The sequence below is a fragment of the Rhea americana genome, unplaced genomic scaffold, assembly GCF_003343005.1.
Source record: "Rhea americana isolate MKP2758 unplaced genomic scaffold, rheAme1 scaffold_30, whole genome shotgun sequence".
Taxonomy (NCBI): domain Eukaryota; kingdom Metazoa; phylum Chordata; class Aves; order Rheiformes; family Rheidae; genus Rhea; species Rhea americana.
Genome location: NW_028186424.1, coordinates 1,946,828 through 1,967,163, shown reverse-complemented (window position 1 = coordinate 1,967,163; position 20,336 = coordinate 1,946,828). Strand labels below are relative to the sequence as shown.

The 20,336-nt window shown below is 38.0% G+C and overlaps 1 protein-coding gene across 1 annotated transcript in view; it reads left to right on the top strand.

The window, feature by feature from the left end:
* JAKMIP1 (janus kinase and microtubule interacting protein 1) overlaps positions 1–20,336 on the top strand; it is a 103,881-nt gene that overhangs the window by 66,378 nt on the left and 17,167 nt on the right. The window contains exons 13-19 of the mRNA XM_085309588.1: positions 198–296; positions 3,202–3,303; positions 6,218–6,271; positions 7,294–7,359; positions 11,539–11,607; positions 14,928–15,005; positions 16,621–16,824. Of these exons, the coding sequence (XP_085165714.1) occupies positions 198–296; positions 3,202–3,303; positions 6,218–6,271; positions 7,294–7,359; positions 11,539–11,607; positions 14,928–15,005; positions 16,621–16,824 (672 nt within the window). The remainder of the gene's footprint in view (positions 1–197; positions 297–3,201; positions 3,304–6,217; positions 6,272–7,293; positions 7,360–11,538; positions 11,608–14,927; positions 15,006–16,620; positions 16,825–20,336) is intronic.

Here is a 20,336-nt window from a genome sequence, read left to right as displayed (position 1 = left end):
TTTAGCAGTTTTTGCCAGCTTCTGAAACAAAAAAGTTATTTTCTGATGGGATGTACCTTTCTTATTCCCAATACAGGGTCAAATGTCTGATAAGAAACTGAAATAAATAACAATTTTGCTTAAAGTCCTGCCCATTAACTCAATATAATATCTTTTCCTTTGTTTTCTGGGTGTATGACATTGCATTTGTTCCGTAGATTTACAAAATGGAACAAGAGGAGCATCAGCTGAAGAACGAGATGCAGGATGCAAAAGACCAGAATGAACTATTAGAATTCAGAGTGCTAGAGCTTGAAGTAAGAGATTCTCTCTGCAAACTCTCAAATGGAGCTGAAATTATGTTTGAACCCAAGCTGAAATTCCTGTGAAGTTTACTGATACTTCATGCATGTTTAAGGGAAATAATTTAGATATCTATTTTTTAAATGCTATATCTTGGGATAATGAAATTGATACCACTGCCTTAATATGTTTTGGAGAGTGCTCACTAATGTTTATGAAGATGTAATATAGCTAATATATATTGCAAATAGTTTGTTTTTCATCTAATAAAATATTTTCTTTTGCAATATTTTGCCTTTTTTTTTATTTGTTTCATTTCCATAACTACTCCTTCCCCGCATGTAAAATCACTTGGTATGTATACTATATCCTTGGTTGGCATTGTTTCAATTAACACTCCTTCTCACATCTTGCATGCAATGAAATCTAGAGATCTGACACATCCATCACATCAATGTATAATTGCTTTTAATTACACTGATTTAAGATTGACAGCATTAATATAAATTAAAATTACCTTGGAAAGACACATCTTAATAGCAGTGTTGACAGAATTTCTCTTACCTGAAATCCATTTTCTGATGGTATAAAATGGTCATGATTGGATAACTGATATCAGTCAATGACAAAAGGAAAAACCTCTGAGAACTTCAAAGTTAGATGAGGTGCAAGTATGTCTTGGGCAAGTGGAAGTAATGTGTTGCCCATAGAAACCTTCTCTAACAAATTCCATCTATACTTCGAGTAAATAAACTAACAGTGAAATTATTTCTTTGTGAATAAGAATTCAAAATGTAGCTGGTGAGTACAGTGGAAGGCAAAAGTCCTCATCCTAGATGGGGCCTGTGCRGAGTCCAGCGACCCTAAACTGCCTGCGTGTGATGCGGTGTTGCACTGCGGCATTGCCCGATATCACGTTGGTCAGTCTGAAAGATCATCAGCATTCCTGACGTGGCTTAGAACAAACCCTCCACAAAATCCTCCATAATTTTCATCATCCAGCACGTTTCATCAAAAATCTTGGCTTATGCTACTTCCATGGAAAGATGAAGATGTCATGTCATCCTGTTATGTGGACATGCTGCTTTTTGTCTTTGACGTTTCCTTGKTTTTTTATTATTTATTTTATCAACTGTATGTTTTTATGTCATAGCATGTTATATTCAAAATTATGACTTTGGGTTGTTAAAATTTCAGTAGATATCTGGAAATTAAGAAAGAATTCTAATATATATTATTTATATTTTATTAAGCGAATGTAAAGTAAAATAATGAATAATTGAGCATTCAAATTGACAGTTACCCTGGCATCTGCTTCCTAAAACATATTTTTTCTTGTAAAACAACTCAGTAAATTTTCTTAAACCATCAAACAAAAAAGCAGTTCATCCATCATGAAAGTATTTTTCACATACAAGAATCACATGAAAATGAAAAGTAGCTCGGTATGATGTGTTTAGCTCTGTTGTGTATCTATTTTTTAAGGACCTGTTTTACAGATCAAAAATTAAACTATTTTAATGTGATTGTACTAAAAATTTTTTTCTTCTTGTGGGTAGGCAAACACATAGACATAAACATGATGGACAATGTGGATGCTGTGGGAAAACTGTGCAAGCTTTTAATAAATAGGGAAGTGTTCTTATTCAGAACAGTTAAAAATTATTTCAGATGATGATTAGGCTAGAGTATAAARCAGAATCATTTGTGTATCTGTTAATATAGGCAAATGTAGGTGAGTGGAATACAATATGATACAATTATTGTTTTTAATCTAAAATGGCAACTGAATTTGGATAAGAATTAGGCTTCTTGTAATGTTTTAACTACATCAGTTAAGTCTATTTTAAAATTAGACTGTTCATGGGAAAATAATTTAAAAGAGAGACTAAGAAGGGTAAAAACAAAGAGCGGAGATTTTTGTAGTTTCAAATTAGGCTTAGGCTAGTTAATGAACGAGAGTTGCCACGCTGTGTGACCTGCTTGAGTGAACGGACGTGACGCCCCTGCTGTATCGGTTCAAGCACCTTGTTTTCTGCTTTAGGAAATGGGGCGCCTGATGGATCGACGTAGGGACTAAACTATTTGCTGTAGCTCTCTTCTGCTGTGCTGCTGGAAACTGAAGCGCTTTTTTGCCAGTGCCTCCTCTTGCTATCTGGAGAGGAAAGCTGATTTTTCTCACTTGTGTTCCCATGACCACAGCCTATTTAGAGTAAACCCMAATGCCTCAGTTTCCAGAGCCTCCTATCCAGTCATTTTGATGAGCGTGTTAAAATTTAATGTAAACAGGATCTCTTACTTGCTGTTTTACTGTATTCCTGCCTTCTGAAGAAGTAATAGGTTGGTATTCTGAAGAAACACTTGAAAATCAGTAGTTAGGCCGGATAGATTTTAGAAATACAATAGTTTTAGATAAATAGGCAATTATAATTTTTACTTCTGGCTCAAAGCGCATTATAAATCTGGAGTAATGCCGTCTTTCAAACATATTCCCAAATCCTGGGCTGTGCAGTGTATAGGACTGGAGATTTTGCATGTTGTAATATAAAGGTAAAGTGCAGAATGAACAGGGAATAAATACACAGCTTTAATTTTAATAAGCTAGTAGTAACTAGATAATAATAAGAAAGCAACAGTTAAATAAGGTTCTATCTCACAATAAATATTGCAAAGAATTGTTTAGCGCTTCCGCCAACTGTTTGGCCAAGGATCCTGGCATCTGGGGGTCTCGGTTAAGCCTGCAGAAGCTGTGTGTGCATGGGGTTAGTTGTGGAGGCTAGAGCCATTTTTGTGCTTAACTAAACCCTAAGTCCTTAAAGCATGTGGTTTTTTGATCTAAAAGTATAAGTTCTGTAAAGGTGGGAAATAGATGTTTACATATAATCACATGTATTGTTTTTAAACAAAATCTTTTCTCAGGAGAGAGAACGAAGGTCGCCGGCGTTTAATCTTCATATAACCACCTTTCCTGAAAACAACGGAAGCGCGCTTCAACTGTTCTGCCAACAGGAAGGAATAAAGGTATATGTGGAGCCTTAGTAACAGTTAGGTGGTTAGGAGCTTTTCCAGAATGACCCAATAGCCAGGTGAACTCTGCCATTTTTACCATTTTGCTGCAGGTGATAAAAAAAAAAAAGCTGAAAAATGAACAGACTGAGAGAAGACAGGAGGAGGGAAGGGTTTCATAAGAATACAGTCAGGCAGTGTATCAGGGCTTCATCCAGTGCCAGTCAAGGCTGGTCATTTAAGATAATTAGCATTTATTCCAGGGTACTTGGAGAAAAACATTGCAGAGAGGAAAGAGGTTATTGAGGTGATTCACTGCTATGCTTGCTGCAGTATTAAATGTTTTCACCTAAGGTCAAAAATATGACAGCCCCTATTACCAGCTTGTTCCTTATTTTATATCCATTAGCAAAGCACCCATGCATTTTGTTTGTGGATGTAGTGTGCTTAAGTTTTTTGCCTATGCTGGAGCCTTGAAGCATGAGAGGCCTGATGCAAACCCCATTCAGGTGGTCGAGACCTTACTCATCATTTTACATCAAGCAGAAGATAAGACGTCAGTGTCTCTCTAGTTTTGCTGCTATTATGAGGAGAAAGAGGATTGCCCTTTTCGGTTCTGTACTGCCAGCCCGTTCCAGGGAGCGCAGATGGATTCGCATGCTGCTTCGCTTACAGCTGAATTCAGACTTGTTTTGTTAATAATGTTGCATACCAGGTCAGGGTAACTTTTCTGCGAGTGTTATGCTCTATAACATTCACTATTTTTTTTTTTTTTTTTAAGAAAAAGAGTAAAAAAACCCTGATTCCTACCTGCAGATTTGATTGGGAAGTCATTTCTCAAAGCAACACCAAGGGCCATCAATTAATGTATTACCTTTCAAATGGAGTCTCCATGGGCTGCCAGATTTGCTTTCTAACTTACTTGTTATTTTAATTTGCATGTTGGCTGCAGCAGATAGAGCTTCCCAGGATCTGGAACTGCTTTCCTCCCTCTTCCTCCCTCCCCCACGTTCTTCTTTCCTCCACATGAAAGTTTTTTTTACACAGATATTTTGAACCTGCCTTTTAGTTTACTTACCTGGGAGCAGGGACAGTACAYCTCATCTCAGTATTCTGAGATTTAATTGTGGCTAAGACTGGCTTTTTGTATGTTTTGAGAGCCTTTGAAAATGGTTAGCCATTGGTAGCAAATGAAATATAATGATGCAAAAATCTTATTTGATTTTTAAATGTTCCTTTATGATTCAAGAGGTAAATATATTAATTAGAATTAGTACTTCTGGCTTAAAAGACTAAATATCTAGTGTTTCTTATTGAATTCCATATTTCAGTAGTGTAACTGATTCAGTTAAAAGACTTCCCTTTCACTGTTGCCACTGCTGATCAAAACCAGTATTTTTGAGTTTAATACCAACCCAAACATAGGAGTATTTCAGGCTCAGCATAGTTCTGAAATTACTGATATGCACTCTTTATTAGATAATATAGCATTTGGAGACACTGTTGAAGTCTTTGGGGAGAGGAGGAAGAGAGCAAAACAGACCCACAACAAAACAGACCGACTTGAACACAATGCATTATTCCTGCTTTGGAGCCAGGATAGACTAACTTGTGCAGAATAGTTGTTAATTCTCACCTTCATTTGTGTTTTATCTTTAGGAAATCTTTCCATTTCTTCTTAAGCCTTACTCATTAGAGTCTATTTGATACAGAATTATGAGCAAAATGTATTTTGATGTTGTTATGTAATTTGTAAAGATAGATAACTTGGCTTTAAAAAAAATGAGAGAAAGGTCATGCTCACTACTCATATAATGCTATTGCACAATTAGATGCAAACCTGCATGTTATATACTGTGAGTAATGAAGCTAGTGACCCAAGACAACCTTGCAAAATGTTGGCCTCTTCTAAGGAATGCAGAAAGTATCAGCATTTAACAAAGCTGTTTTTCTGATGTGGCTTTTTTAGCTTTCTGCTGTCTTGGACTTTAAAGCTATGCCTGTACTAATAAACTAAATGTTCTTGCACTGCTTACTGGCACTGAAGTAACCTCGCAAGGACTAGTCTTTGCTCACGGTGTTAAGACTTTCTACCTTCCACAACAGGATATCTGCACACAAGCTGTCAGTGGGCGTGATCMCTGGTCCATATTAACCTGTGGGCCATACTTGGGAATAGTTTGGGAATCTTCTTCTAGCCCCGGCTAGATAGTTGCACGAACAAGAGTTCTGGGGCCTAAGAATGTGCCCTGRCACTGTTCAATTTAAAATATAGGCATAGTCTGTGGATTTACTCCTCTTCTCTTTTTTGTATGAGTGGAGTGTTTCTCTTGATACCAGTGAGGATATAACTGGACCTTAAAAAGGATGGATTATTTGTTGTTTTTTGTGGGTCTAGGGGGTGATTGGCAGAAATGTGGCTTTCTACTCACAAGGGCTGTGAGCTGATAGAGTTTGGAGGAGCACTGTGAACATTCCCTCCTACCACTGGAAAGTTKATCTGGAGCTCTACTGTTGTGTTAAAAAAAAGGAGAAAAAAATAAAAGGAACCTTCTTAGCAAATATTTCGTGCTTCAGCTCATTATGTCTATCCCATCATACTCTATAGCATCGTACTCTGCTCCAAACACCGAAAAACCTGTCCTTTTTGATCTTACATTTGTGTACAGGAGCAGGTTGGTAAATGTGAACACTACTGTCCTCRTACACAGATATTCAGGTTGCCTGCTGTAACCAAGAGTGTCATTCAATTTTGGCTCAGAAAGTACTGATAGCGCTTTTGCAATTACAATGCAAAACTAATGTTTAATGATTTACATTTCAAGTCTTTTTGCAAGTAGAATGAATAAAGGGCACATAAAATGTAGCATATAAAAMTGTTTCTCACCTCTTTTATTAAAAAAAAATGAGTGTTAAACATCTTTTCCAGGATGTGAATATATCTGAACTTATGAAGAAGCTAGATATTCTTGGAGATAATGGGGTAACAATTTTTAATTTCAAATATCACTCTAACATTGTGGTTATTTTAAAGCAGATCTTGTTTCYATAGCATATAATGCACAAAGTGATTTTTGTATACCTCTATTTGCATGAGCTGTATCAGTGGTTAGGTACTACTTCTACAAACATAAAAGAAAAGTTTTAAGCTAAATTGATGTTAGTGAAAAGTGTATTTTTTTGAGATAGGATTTAGTCTTGGTTCAATAACATAGAAAAAAGATACTGCAGTAGGCAAAGGGATAAGATATAAAACAGGTTAGGGGAGAAAATAAGGAAGCCAAAGCCAGTCCAAATTTTTCCTATATTGTTTTTGTTAGATGGTGACAACAGTACACRCTATGGTGAAGGATGCCCCTGCCAGGAGTGGATTTACCTGGAGAGAGGGCAAAGATAATTAGTTCCCTTTCTTTCCTTCTCTGTTAGGGTCACCAGATGTAGCATAAACTCTTGGTCATSTGGTTGGGGCACAAACAGCAATGGAGCTGGATCCAATTTATAGGTAGCTTTAACAGTTTGAGACCTGTATACTAATTTTAAACTCTAGATTTATTTTTCATACTTCAAGATATGTGGAGATTTTCACTGTACTTGATATTTCTTTGCATTATTTTGATTAATAGGAAGTCCAGTGCTGGAATGCTTTCTGGGCATCTCTAGGAAACTGGCTTGCTGCAGATCTATAGTCCAGTGAAGTAGCATTTTTTCCACCCAGAAAAAAACATTCAAAATCCCTCACAGAGTCCACTTAATTTTCACTGATTTATGATCTGTTGCAAAAGCATTGGGGGAATGGTATACTGAGCTAGAGTAGAGACTAAATATGCTTATTTTAACTTTTATTATTTTCAGTCATGGGATCCTTTCTGGTCTTGTTTATAAAATGCAAAATGCTATAGCTGTTTTATTTGATGCTTTTAAAGTACAGTTAAAATTTATCATTTGTGTTTGAAGAATGGATTTCCAATACAATGTAAAATGCAACTGCACCTTTTTGTATTTTAGAATTTGAGAAACGAAGAACAGGTTGCAATAATTCAAGCTGGGACTGTACTTTCCCTCTGTGAAAAGGTAGARTGCAGTAAAGATTCTTGTCTGCCTAAAGACTGACCATGTCTTCTAAGATATCTCATAACTTTGCTAGGGAAGCATGGCTTTTCTGTTAAGTTCATCTGGATTGGAGCATGCATTTATCCTTACTTACATGGCTTTGTTGGGGCTATGAGGTTTTGAGGTACAATCAATCATTTAAAATAGATCCATGTTTAAAAATAATAGCTTCTTTTGGAGATATTCCCATAGAAAAAGGTAATAAGAAGTTACTGAATCAAAGAGACTTCGTTCTAGGAAGTGCCCGTGCCCTCAGCCCTCTGATGTCCTTTGGAAGTCACACTGCCATGTATAACTGAAAAAAAAATGCCAATTGCACTGCGGTCCTTTCCTCTAGAAGTTAGCGGGCAGGGATAACTAAGCAGTATTTTCCACTAGGCACGCTATGCGAGAAGTCACGCAGTTCCTCATGGCTGGTTCTCCACGTCCCTGGTTACAGAGGGGGCGCAATCAGTGCGTGAAGCACGATGCCGTGTAGAGTCAATGAGCAGACTTGTCAGTCTTCCCTCTGAAGAGGTTTCCTCCCCCCCTTACATAGGTTGCTACTTAAATCTTTTCTAGATGCGTTTCTAAACTTCAAAACCAGAGCTCTAAARTTAAAATGTTAGTGTTTTGGTTAGCAAGTAATGATTGAGGTAATTGTTGTTTTAACTGGTATAATTTAGATWATCTGTTTATTTAAATATGTTGGGTAACTAATCCATATTAGGTAGTTTAATGATCTTTGATTTAACTGAGTAATTGCCAGAAGCAAAAACTGTAGAAGAGCACTATATTTATCATTGCCCTATAGCAAGAAAAGAGGAGGTGATGATCATAGTCATTTAAATCAATGAGAAAAGTGGGATGTGGGAGGAGGAACCACCCCAGCACACAAGGCTAAAATAGAGAGCAAAACTGGACAAAATTTAGGGCTGGTTAACTGAGTTGTTACTGCTCAAGTAAATTGGTACTTATGTGAAAAATGCCACCGGAATTAGTGAGTTTGTTTAGTTTGAGTCAAAGTGGTGCAATATAGAACATACACTAAATAATAGTATCTTTGTTATTTCCCTTAGCAATTGGAAGCTTTGTCAGCAGAAATAATTCCTTATAGCAAYAGAGAAAATTATGAAGGAGATGCTTATGTATTTATGCAAAAGCTCCTTTATAACTTAATTTCACATTAAATGTTTTTGGGATTTTTTGACAGCATTTCTGCCTGTGYCTAGTTTGCATTAAAGGACTTTTATGATGATCTTATCATGTAATCTAGTTACTCAAGAAATTGAACACTCCATCAGAAAGTTGGAGTTTTTAGTTTTATCTTATATAGGTAAATAGACTATATTTAAAGAATGAAATGAAAATAGTCTATGTATCTATGGACTCTATCCATTTCATGTAATTTTAGTGAAGTGCCTCACAGTCTGATATCAAATTGAATCAAGAAGGTAACCTAGGGCTACAAARATGATCAGAGGGCTGGAGCAYCTGCCCTGTGAGGAACGGCTGCGAGAGCTGGGCCTCTTCAGCCTGGGGAAGAGAAGACTGAGGGGGGATCTKRTCAATGTGTRTAAGTACCTGAAGGGAGGGTGTCAAGGGGACGGRGACAAACTCTTTTCAGTTGTCCCATGMGACAGGACAAGAGGCAATGGGCAGAAATTGAAGCACAGGAAGTTCTGCCTGACCGTGAGGGGGAATTTCTTCCCTKTGAGAGTGACGGAGCACTGGASCAGGTTGCCCAGAGAGGTKGTGGAGTCTCCTTCTCTGGAGATCTTCAAGGCCYGCCTGGATGCARCCCTGTCTACCGTGCTCTAGGTGACCCTGCTGAGCAGGGAGGTTGGACTAGATGATCTCCAGAGGTCCCTTYCAACCTTACTGRTTCTATGATTCTAGGTAGAAGGAAACCTTTTCCCTTTTTACTGATGGACATTTCAGGTACAGGCTAATCAAGTGACATGCAATGCACATATGATATTTCTATTTAAAATAGTAGGTATAGCTAAGTAAGTCTACAGAAAGGTTCGTGCTGTTTCATACACAGATGTCGTTTTTATACTTAATCTCAATTTCTAGTTTTGCTTCAGGTTTTCTGTTTCTCAGTTCCTTAGCTGCATTATTTTTAAGGTGAGCACAGTAGCAAATTTCAGCCTGGTCAAAACCTGTTACGATGGAACCTTAGTTATATTCTGTAGCACTACTGTAGAGAGGTTGGAGATTCTTTCACAGAAGGTAATAGCCACGTCCAAAGTTTACCAAAATAAGGAATAACAGAAATAGTCCTATGCTGTGTACCAACACAAACACAATGCCGTACATTTTCATAATATCATGTGTTTTATAGCACTCACTGAGGAATTAAAATGAAAAAGAAAAACTAAATAAACCTGATGAGTAAGACAAGATTATTGCTTTAACATAATTTCTATAGGATGCCTAGACTGAATTTAGATTAAAGGAAATCTAGAGCAACTTTATTGCTTTCTGTAGTGTGTTATAACCAGTGAAGATGGCCCTCTAACTAAGGGCCAGCCAGCTTCCCATGTGTGTTCCTATAGTTCCTTAATGAAAAGAAATCGTCACATATCATCATCTCACAATGAGATCCTTTGGTAAAGGAGTGGTACCAGAGACATGGATGCTGTGCTTGTTATATTCATGTGTGCTATTTAATCACACTCAGTATTTCTTTAGATTTATTAGAATTTTTGCAAAAATAACTCTCTGTTTGCAAATGCTGAGGGTAACTGTGAGAATTTTCCCGTTTCTATTGGTTTCAAGGATTCAGCGTGCTCACTGTCTTGCAGAATCCCTTATCAGCAGTGAGGCCTTTGTGAGGAATAGCTTCAGTCTATCRCCTTCAAAATGATGAAAACAAAGATTATAATGGGAGCAGAATCTCTGGGGAATAAGATGTTCCTGTTCATTCTTTAAGCTGAATATTCAAAGTTAAACCTTCTCAGCAGATAAAACAAACTTCCATTTTTATCCATCAGTCTCTTAAATAGAGGAAAGTCCAACAGCAAGAATTCACATACGGCTTATTTTGTAACCTTATGTTTGGCAATTTCCTTTCTAAATCTGTGGAAAAAAAATGGGTATATGTTGTTGATTCCTTTGGGTCTGACTGTTAATGAACTTTTCATCAAAACCCTGAAATTAAAAAGTTGTTGTGTAATACTTCCCCAAAGCATTAAAGTGAAACTAATAGGAGAAATCTAGTATTAGTAAGTTTTGCTTACTAATACTAAAGCTTTGGAGAGAGGGATAATTATCTGTTAATCAGTGGCAAAGATCCAGTTGTCCAGATCCAGCTGAGCTGACCCTACTAAAAGAAGCATTATTCTAAACTATACTCTATGTAAACTAATCATATGACCTTATAGTAGGCCAACAAAGAAAGAGAAATAAAAGAACTCAGACATGAGCTTTCCCATCCTTTCTGATAAATGCAGAATATTAATATACTCCTCATCACAGTTAGTAATTAATTAAGCAAGAACATGCTTCAATCCATGCTATTAGCTTTTATTTTTAATTTTATATTTGGAATGCAGTGACCATTCTTCTTCATTCTGATTGTTCTGGTTATCACCAGAACAGTGARGGATTCCTAGTAGCAACTGCATGAACTTCCTATCTACCCATTTCATTATTCTGTCTACATTGCTGATGTTCTARAAGTTAGCCCCTTCCCAGGAAAGGCATAGTAAATTGTTCAGAATAAAGGAATTTTCCCACTTTGTCTTTTGATTAAATTGCCTTCTGGAAAAATGGAGGACCTGTGCCCTGAAATTATATGACAGTTTTCCAATTCAGAACAAAAAGCATTAGGGTATATCAAACTGGAAACAATTAGGTTGATTTTACATTTCTGATCCAAGTCTGCTTTGTACCTTGATTTTTATGGGGGAAGAACCTTTAATTTGTTGTAGAAAAATAGCCTTCACTTGTTGGTTTTTAGTACTTCGTAGTGTCCTCCATTCTGCCTGTGTTTTCACTGCCTGTTTATTCACTTATAATTTCAAGGGAAATAGATAATAAGGGGGAAGCATATATCTGGGAATACTGGTGACAAACTTGCCAAATGTTCAGTGCGGATTTTTCAATAGCTCTGTTTCTTTATTTTTCCCATTTCCTACTGCTGTGTTCCTGTAGTGGTTAAAACAGATAGAGGGGACAGAAGCTGCATTGACACAGAAGATGTTAGATCTGGAGAATGAAAAGGTAAGGAATGATAATTAAAACTTCAACATAGGTTCATTTGTTGCCTTTTTTTGCTTAATAGAGATTACTTTATGGTAAAATTGGCATGAGGTTTCTGGAGGTTTACTGCTCATGTTCTTGAAATTTGGAGTGGGAGGGAACTGTCAAAGCCGTATCCAGTGGATGAACATACAAAATAGCGCATGAAGGCACAGCTTTTCAGAGCATATTAGCCAAACACCGAGAAATTGTTTTTGTGCTTTCTCTGTATATTAATTTGTCTGGCAACAGCATCATCTTTATAATCTTGGAGTCATGTTAATAGAATTGAACAAAGATAGTCCTCTGCTTTCTGGTGTTCACTTCCTGGACAAGTTGTAGAAACCTTTTCTTATTCCAGATGATATTTCTTGCCCCAAGGTCTTCCTACTTAAAGCCTAAATTCGGAACATTTTCTCAAAAGCAGTTCTGTCTTGCATAACAAACTCAGTGCTGTACTGACCTGATTTTTCTATATCTTGAACAAAGAGTTTTGGAATGAGTATTCAAGTTTTATTGGTTTACCATGCATGCTGGGCTTCTCATCTGCAAAGGGCTTTACAAAGAAACACCAATTAATCCTTGCCACACCTTTTCCAGGTAGATAAGTAAGCAGCATTACACCCATCTTAGAGAATGGGAAACTGAAACAGAGAGGTTAAGTGATTTGCCCAGGGCCACTGAAGAAGTGTGTATTTCGTGCTTAGAACATGTTCTCTGTTGCATATAGCCTATCATACTGCTGGTACTTGAACATATGTATGATCCTGTCCACATTTAGCATTTCTTTATTTTTAACTCTTGTTATGGAAAGTGTAAAAGTAATGGGGAATCCACAAATGCTAGATTCTTTATAAAAGAAATCAGAAAACAACAGTTGCTTTCTAACTTAGTTTATTATCTTCCAGCTTGCTATCTGTGATGTTTTCAATTCTTATTCCGAATAGCCCTATATTTACTTGTTTTGTCTAGCAATTGGACTGCCAATTATCGTGTCTCCCTAAAATCAATTATGAAATTAATCTAGAAGTAATACTCTACCATGACACTTTCAGAAGGGCTGAGCACTAGTTTAGTTGTCCTTGGAACCCATGCGAAGTGTTTGAGGTCCTACTCTTCTATTTCCTTCCCTCTTGTTTTTTGTGGCCACCTTTTGCAATAGTTTTTCGAGAAGTAATGTGATCAGGACAGCTACGCTGCTATTCTAGGATCCCTTGGTAGCTCTTCCTCTAACTGCTCTGTAGTCCTGGGCAGGTCACAGCTTCTCAGGTGCRAGCCACACATAAGCATGTTAAGGCCAGACCTGTACCTGACTGCGTGTTATATGGCGCACAGCGGAACTGCATCTTGCACACCAGCCACATAACTGTTACTGCAATCCAAAAATTGTTACTGTAATCCATCAGAGTGGGATTCAGTTGATTAAACACAGTGTCTAATGCCATATTACATTCTTCATAGTTCTGGAGACTTCTACAAGGGACTGGGAAATACGACCTGTAGGACCTGCTGGAACAGCTACTGGAGTAGCCTAAAATGACTAGAATAGCACTAGACACTTGCATTCTTGAATCCCAGCCCCAAGATCAAAGCCTRATGTGAATTTTGGTTCTACTTTTAATACTGATTCATAGGTAACTAAAGAACTTCATAAACAAAACMGTTTACAAAAGGAAACATTGAAAAATAACAATTATAGTCCTTATACATAAAACCAGTATCAACTTATTTAGTCCTCTAATAATGATCTTGAATGCATCTGCTGTCACTAATTATGACTTGTTTTTAATGAGTGGAACATMATCATTTGTAGGCATAAATGTATTTGCAATCATTTTATGATCACAGCCCCTCTCCAGCATAAAATTGCAGAGCTGAGCAGATTATTTTTAAACTGGACGTTTGCAGTGAGAATTCATAATCATAATCAGTTTATGGATAGGCAAATTCTATGCCAGTGCAACATATACAACTAACTGAAAAACTATCAGAGTTGCATGTATATATTTGAAGGTAAAATTTGGCCAAATAAATGACTCGAGGCCAACCCTGAATATCTCTTCTGTATTGTTGATAGAGCTGATAAAGTTTGCGTGCAGCACCATTCCTTGTTATATTTGGGAATGGATGTGGTACTAAAATAAGTCATTAAAACTGACCAGACCAGCAACACTTGCTTTTTTTTACAGTTAATAAAATCTACAAAAGGTCATCTTAGGGCTTCTGATTTGGGGGTTTGCTCTACACGTTTAGGAAAAGTTTATTGGACAGAAAGAAATATGAGAAGTATTAAATTCAATCACCAGACCTGTCTGCTTTCTGAACTATTACCTTTTTTTGAGCATGACAACTGTCTTGAAATAAAAGCTAACAAAATCAAGTAACTATTTTATGTTCTACTTGTGATCACTGAAGCACTCTGAAGGCACATTTTGCAAGCGCATTGTCACCAGTCAATTCTGACTTGACTAATCAGACAATTTTCATATATTCAGTTTTCCTTCAACATCCTGCTTTTGGATACTTAGTTCCATTGAAATTCCAGCCAGTATTATAACTGTCTAGTGTAAACTGTTACTTCTTTAAAAGTTAATTTGATTTTTTAAAATTCCATATAAATATGTATCCCATATATTCCATATAAATTCTAGGCATGTTGAAAGCTTCTTCAGCTCTGGTGCTAAAGTCACTTAACCTCTCTGGGCATCACTTTACCCATTTCAAATTGGCTTCCTGCCTTTACAAGTTGAAAACTGAATTTTTACTTTGCTTTGCAAATGCATCAGGGAAGATCACTGTCAGGGAGAGGATCTAGAGTCCAACTGAAATCACCCCAAGGTATGATGCTGCTCAGAAGAATAGACTGGCAAACACAGATCAAAGCTTTTAGCCTGGCTTCCTTTAAGGGCACATATTGATTATTTTCCCCCAAAGCAGTAGGGTGCSCTCAGTGTTGTGACCCTTTGCCCACCCTTGGCCTGCCGGTGCAGGAGTGGCTACCGGATCGCGTGCATGCACATTCACCTTCCAGCCTTTGTGTGCGCCTCTGTCAGGTCAAGGCAGGTTTGGACACTGCTTTAGAGGTCTATACTTTCTAGGTACAACTGAGTAATATGATACATGTATTTTAAGTGCTAATACTGTAAATTTAATACTCCAAACAGCCTTATGATGCATATGATCATTGGCTATGGATTTTCTTTTGCTTTCAAGTGGAAAGCTCACATAAAAATGATGGCATTTATGATTCTTCATAAATTAGGATAAAGAACAAACCGTCCCTTGTTTTTATTATTGCTCAGGACCTGTTCAGTAAACAGAAGGGTTATTTAGAGGAAGAACTCGACTACAGGAAGCAAGCTCTGGACCAGGCTTACATGGTAGGCAAAGAACAGTCATTAAATTTTCATGCTTGAAAAGATTTGATAAAATACATTTTTTTCTTTTAATTATAAATAGGGTTCTTTTTTAATTCACCAGACTAGGAAATCAAATACTGCATAAATGTAAACCTGGTAACTTAGGAAATGCTTTACAGTAGTTGGAAGTGTCGTGTTTTTGAGCTGCAGTTTTGATTCTAAATTATGTGAACATCTTGTTAGTACATCTGTAATGGGAAGAGCTGGTCTATATGTGCACAAAACTGTCACTGGTAAAATAAAGCAACAATGGCTTCAGAGCTCTCCCTATGTTGTTTATCCCTAAGTATTTGTAAATATTTACTGCTGTTAACTTATCCCAGGTTAGGAATGCCTGTTCTTCTTATGCTATTCCTTCGTGTGCCGTCCTATCCAACCTTACCTTTTCGAGTTTTCAAAAGGAATGCTGCAAGCTTGCCTCCTCTCATGCTAAGCAATAAAGAAARGAAGCCTTAGAAACGATCTAGGAATTAGTAAAACAGCATATTATATTTTGTTAATAATAAGACTTCAGGAAATGAAAATATGAAGCATTGTTTATGAACAATTGAATGTTATATGAATTTTTCTAATGGGGAAAATGTTCCCAGAGAAGAAGCATGGTCTAGTGCTCAGAGCAGATAACTGAGATAAAGCAAGCAGACTCTATTCCTAGGGCTGTGACCTTGGGCAAGCCATTTAACCTCTCTGTGCTACTGTTTATGCATCGCTAATACGGACAGAATTACCTACCTCACAAAGGTGTTATGAGGGCTAAGGGGATGTTGTCAGAGGCTCTTGATCCAAATTTCATCAGTCTTGATGGTGGTTTTTAATAGAGCCATRCTATCCACTGTAGTAAGAGAAATACTATCAGGTTTTCTTTCTTCCTCTCTTTATTTTTGTGTGTGTATGAGTATAAAGTTCTACTGTGCTCTCTGCTTTGCAAAATATTGCAGTTTTGGTTAGTGCATGAGAATCTGACAAACAGCTAGAGACTGACAAGTGATTAATACGGCCTTAAGTATACAAGCGTTCCTGTCTTGATTGGGAGCGATGCAAGTGGAGCTGACTTTGATAACAGCTGGTGGGATAGGAGGGCCAGAGAGAGAGGGAGAAAGCACAGTATTCCTGTTGCTTACAATTCTTCCTGTGTATGCTGTGGGCTTCTTATTTGATGGAATGACTTAACAATTCAATTGCAGTTGAAGGGTATCTCTTAGTTTGCATTAATCTTGTAACTCGGCAATCATGGGGCTGGGGCCTTGTCTTATACTGGGTACAGATCTGTCATCTGAATCTTTTTTCTTTCTCCTCCCCTCTTGTTCAACATTCTTGGTGAGCTCCAGTTAAATAAAGGAAGTTAATAATTTAGTAGAAGGGAAAGTGTTGCCCYGGTGGGCCTCGCTCCCCTGGGCTCCGTGCACTCTGTGGAATGCTCTTCACGCTCACACARCTGCTGCTTGCTGTCTACATGTGTCCTTCCTTCCCTCCTTCCTAAGGCTTTGCTTGCTAGCCTGGTCCTGTAGCTGTTGTGAGTTGKTTGCTTGCTGTATTCAAATGGTAGCCTGTCTGTGTGTGATTTGGGTTGCATTAGAAAATCCAGGAGCTGGAAGCCACGCTGTACAATGCCCTGCAGCAGGATCCAGGCAGGCGGGCAAGCGAGTCGCTGACTGAAGCCCAGCGGGAGGATCTGCGAGCTGCAGTGGAGAAGGTACGGCGGCAGATCCTGAGGCAGAGCCGCGAGTTTGACAGCCAGATCTTGCACGAGCGAATGGAGCTGCTGCAGCAGGCACAGCAGGTAACCGCTGTTCTCTCTTTCCCCCACATTGGTGTCGCCACTGTGGTTGCCACCACTGCCAGTACAACAGCACTACTTCACCCCTCACCTTGTCGAATTACACCTAGTTGATTCTTCGTATTGCTCCTGTGTCAAGGAGGTCAGCAGTGTTGTGCTGGGCATGATACACACATAAAATGAGTCACCCTCCCACTACATGGTCCTGATCCACAACCTATTTCATGTGTGTAGAACTGCACAGTCCTCCAGGCAACTTCGTGAAGAGCATGTTGCAAGATTAAGGCTTGAATTAGGAATAAGCTGGAACAGAAGGTTTAAGTGTATAGCACTAAGAAAGGAAGAAAGGCRAAGGGAGTAGTTACAGGAGCGCAACGGTTATCCTCCCCCCTTTTTTTCCTTATAGCTAAGTGTGAAGTTCTTGAAATAAATAAAAAAAATAATAAAAAAGGAAGTCCTAGCAAGCCTTTTAGTTGGCCATTTATGAGTCTTCATGCCTTTTTAATTAGTTCAGGAAAACTCTGCAGGTCTAAAGTGCTTTCTGACGGACTTACATAGGTTACTTAGGTTCAGGCAATTTCTTGGCCTATGGAACCACAGTAATTTGCGGGGAATCATTTGGCTGCATTGCTAGTTTTTCTGTGCAAATATTCAGGGAAARGATGTGTCTTAGGGTGTTTTTTCCRGCGGAAGTGTTAGGAATATGGTTCCTCTTTATAGTAACCTCTGCAAGATGCAGCYAGATATCTTAGATCTTGGAGACTGCCCTCCAGTTGCTCTAGCTGTTTTCTGTGCAGATCTGGAATCACGTATTCAAAGTACCTGATTGTATTTTTCAGAAATATTCAGGATAATGTTGCTGTCTCTGATGCTGATTACTGGGGTGGGGACTGTGTTTATTTTAGTTCAAGCTGCTCTCTGTTCAGATTTGCCTCGCAGATTAATGCTAAGACATGTGCCTGTTAACAGAGGGCAGGACTGCTGCAGTGCGCTGACCCTGCACTGCTGTGTTCATCTGCTCTCATCCTGCAGTGCTGCAAAGTGCTTATGCTGCCAGTGTTAGAGTTGTGCTCTGACTTGCTACAAGGCTCCTCTCTCTTRCTCCTTCACTCTGTTCCCTTGCTTTGGGATATGAAATATTGAGATTTGGAGAATAGAAACAATTTTTGAAATTTTGTTTTCAGGTCAGTGTGTACATAGAGTTGGAGAAGGTAGGACTAGCTGGTACTAAAAGTGTCAGAAAAAGAGAATATGGTAAATACATGAAATTTGGCAGCTAAGGATGAAGCTTTTCAGGCCACTTTTAAGCTTGATAGAAACAAGTTCAGACTTCTCACTGGTACTGCTGCAACTGTTAAAATATCTTCAAAATCAAAATATTATCAAATTATCATCAAAATGTCAAAGACTGAAATATATACTATATCTAAATGTTGAGGATTATAAGAAAAAAYCAGCTTGCCATTTACTTAATGAAAGAGAAAAATAAAATGCAAGCATGTCTTCAGTTTTAGCTGTTTTTCCTCCTCTTCTCTTTCGCAGATRTGAAATAAAAAAAGTGAAGAGAAAGAAAAGCAAATGAGATGAATTTTTAAACAAAAAAGAGAGAATCTTAATGTTTTARTCTCCTTTGATAGCTACTGTGTGTGCATAACCTTGSACAGTCTGTGGCTTCAGACCCTGGCTGTCTGTGATATATGATGTGATTCTTATCACAGTTCATCTAGAGAGGAGATAAGCCAGAAGTTATAAGCTTAATATTATTAAAGTAACTGGAAATTAGTGAGAATGGCTGTTATTTGTCAGTGTCCTTAGGTCTCCGGTTTCCTAGCCAAACTTTTAGTATTTTATTCAGAGCATTAATCTATTCTAATGCACTGAGTGCAAACAATGTGKGTTGACTGACGCCACTGACTGGAGAATATGGGGTCAATCTTTTTTGGTTATATCAGAGCTCCGAAAGTTCAAAAAAGATCCTTTAGGCTCCAAGGAATGAAGTCTGTGTTTGCTCAGAACCTCTAAAGAAATAGCTTACATATTTGAGGAATATTAATTTTTATTAGTTGTATAAAATCTGTATGTTCCTCATAGAGAACACAGATTCATGCAGTCACGTGCTGCAGAGACTTGCAGCTTTTTAGCTCTTCTTTTAGGCTTGCCCGTTACTGTCTGCTGGATCTGATAGGTGGTACAGTACTGTGTCTACATTTGCAAGAGAGGGCATGAGAGGAGCCGATCATGCTCCCTGAACACCTGATGCTAGCATCTTTCTGTCTGGAGAGTATGCAGTCTGAGGTTTTTGCATAAGACTAGGTGAGTCTGGTCCTTTGCTTCCACGAGCCGTGTAGTTTGAAGATGCCGAAAAGACCWTTATTGGCTAGGACCTTTCTGAACMCCCCTGTCGGGAGGGCTGGAGTGCATTTGGTGGACAGCCAGGACGGAGATATAGACCAATATAACATTGACAAATTGGGTGGACTAATAAGATTAGCTTTGTAGAGTGAATCGCTTGTTTCTGAGGACCTAGCACACAYAATATATGCATGTCAGGAGTTTACTTTGGGCTGTGTTCCATGTGATCACATGGATTTCTCGCTGTTGGAGCACTTTGCACATCTGGAGAACATCTTCAGTTTAGGTTAGAATCCAGTTTATATGTTCACAGATTGCTCCATAATGGTAAGTGAAATATGACAAGTGTGGAAGAAAACTTTAGAGTTACTGTTACAAACCAGAATGCTAATGTAAAGCTAGCCTTATTAGCTACAGATGTTTACGTTTCTGTCTTCTGATGCTTTTTATAGTGTGTCATCAGAGGTTTGTGTTGTGCCTGTCTCATTAGACATGCTAATATTACAGCCCTGCAGGATACATTAAACTGAGTTTTACTGCCTAAGAAGAAGCTAAATATTTTAGTCATCTATTTCTAGCCCTCTGTATTAGAGAGGAAAACAAAAGCAAAGATGGTAATTTATTTGCCTGCAATATAGGAAATGAACAAACTGTGTTTGAAATCCTTTCCTTAATACATTCTTCTCAGTTCTTTTAGTTTTGAAGGTTGTATTTGTGGGTCTTTACAAGACTTGGACAGCACTGATAACTCATTAGTTGTGTGCAAATATGCACTACTTCAAAACAGAGGAAAAACTAGCATAGATCAATAATATCTCAGGGGTAATTCTCATTGTGTTATACTCATTTACACTACCTGATGACAGACACTAATGTTAAAAAAAAAATATGAGGGCATACCTGTGTTGGCAGAACCCTAATGTATAGCGGAAGCTGCTCCAATAGAGATTTTCTTGGTTCTGTAGATATAACACATCCCTCAATACTATATTAAGTCTACCCTCTATTTTCTTGATTGTCTTTATGGCCACTAGAGGTTTTGCTGACATCATGGCATTAGCAAAAGGGTTTTTTCTACACTTTATTCTGACAAAAGCATAGTCTGGACCTGGTCATATCTGTGCASTCTACACTGCCGTTGCAGTACACACCACTCTTATCTC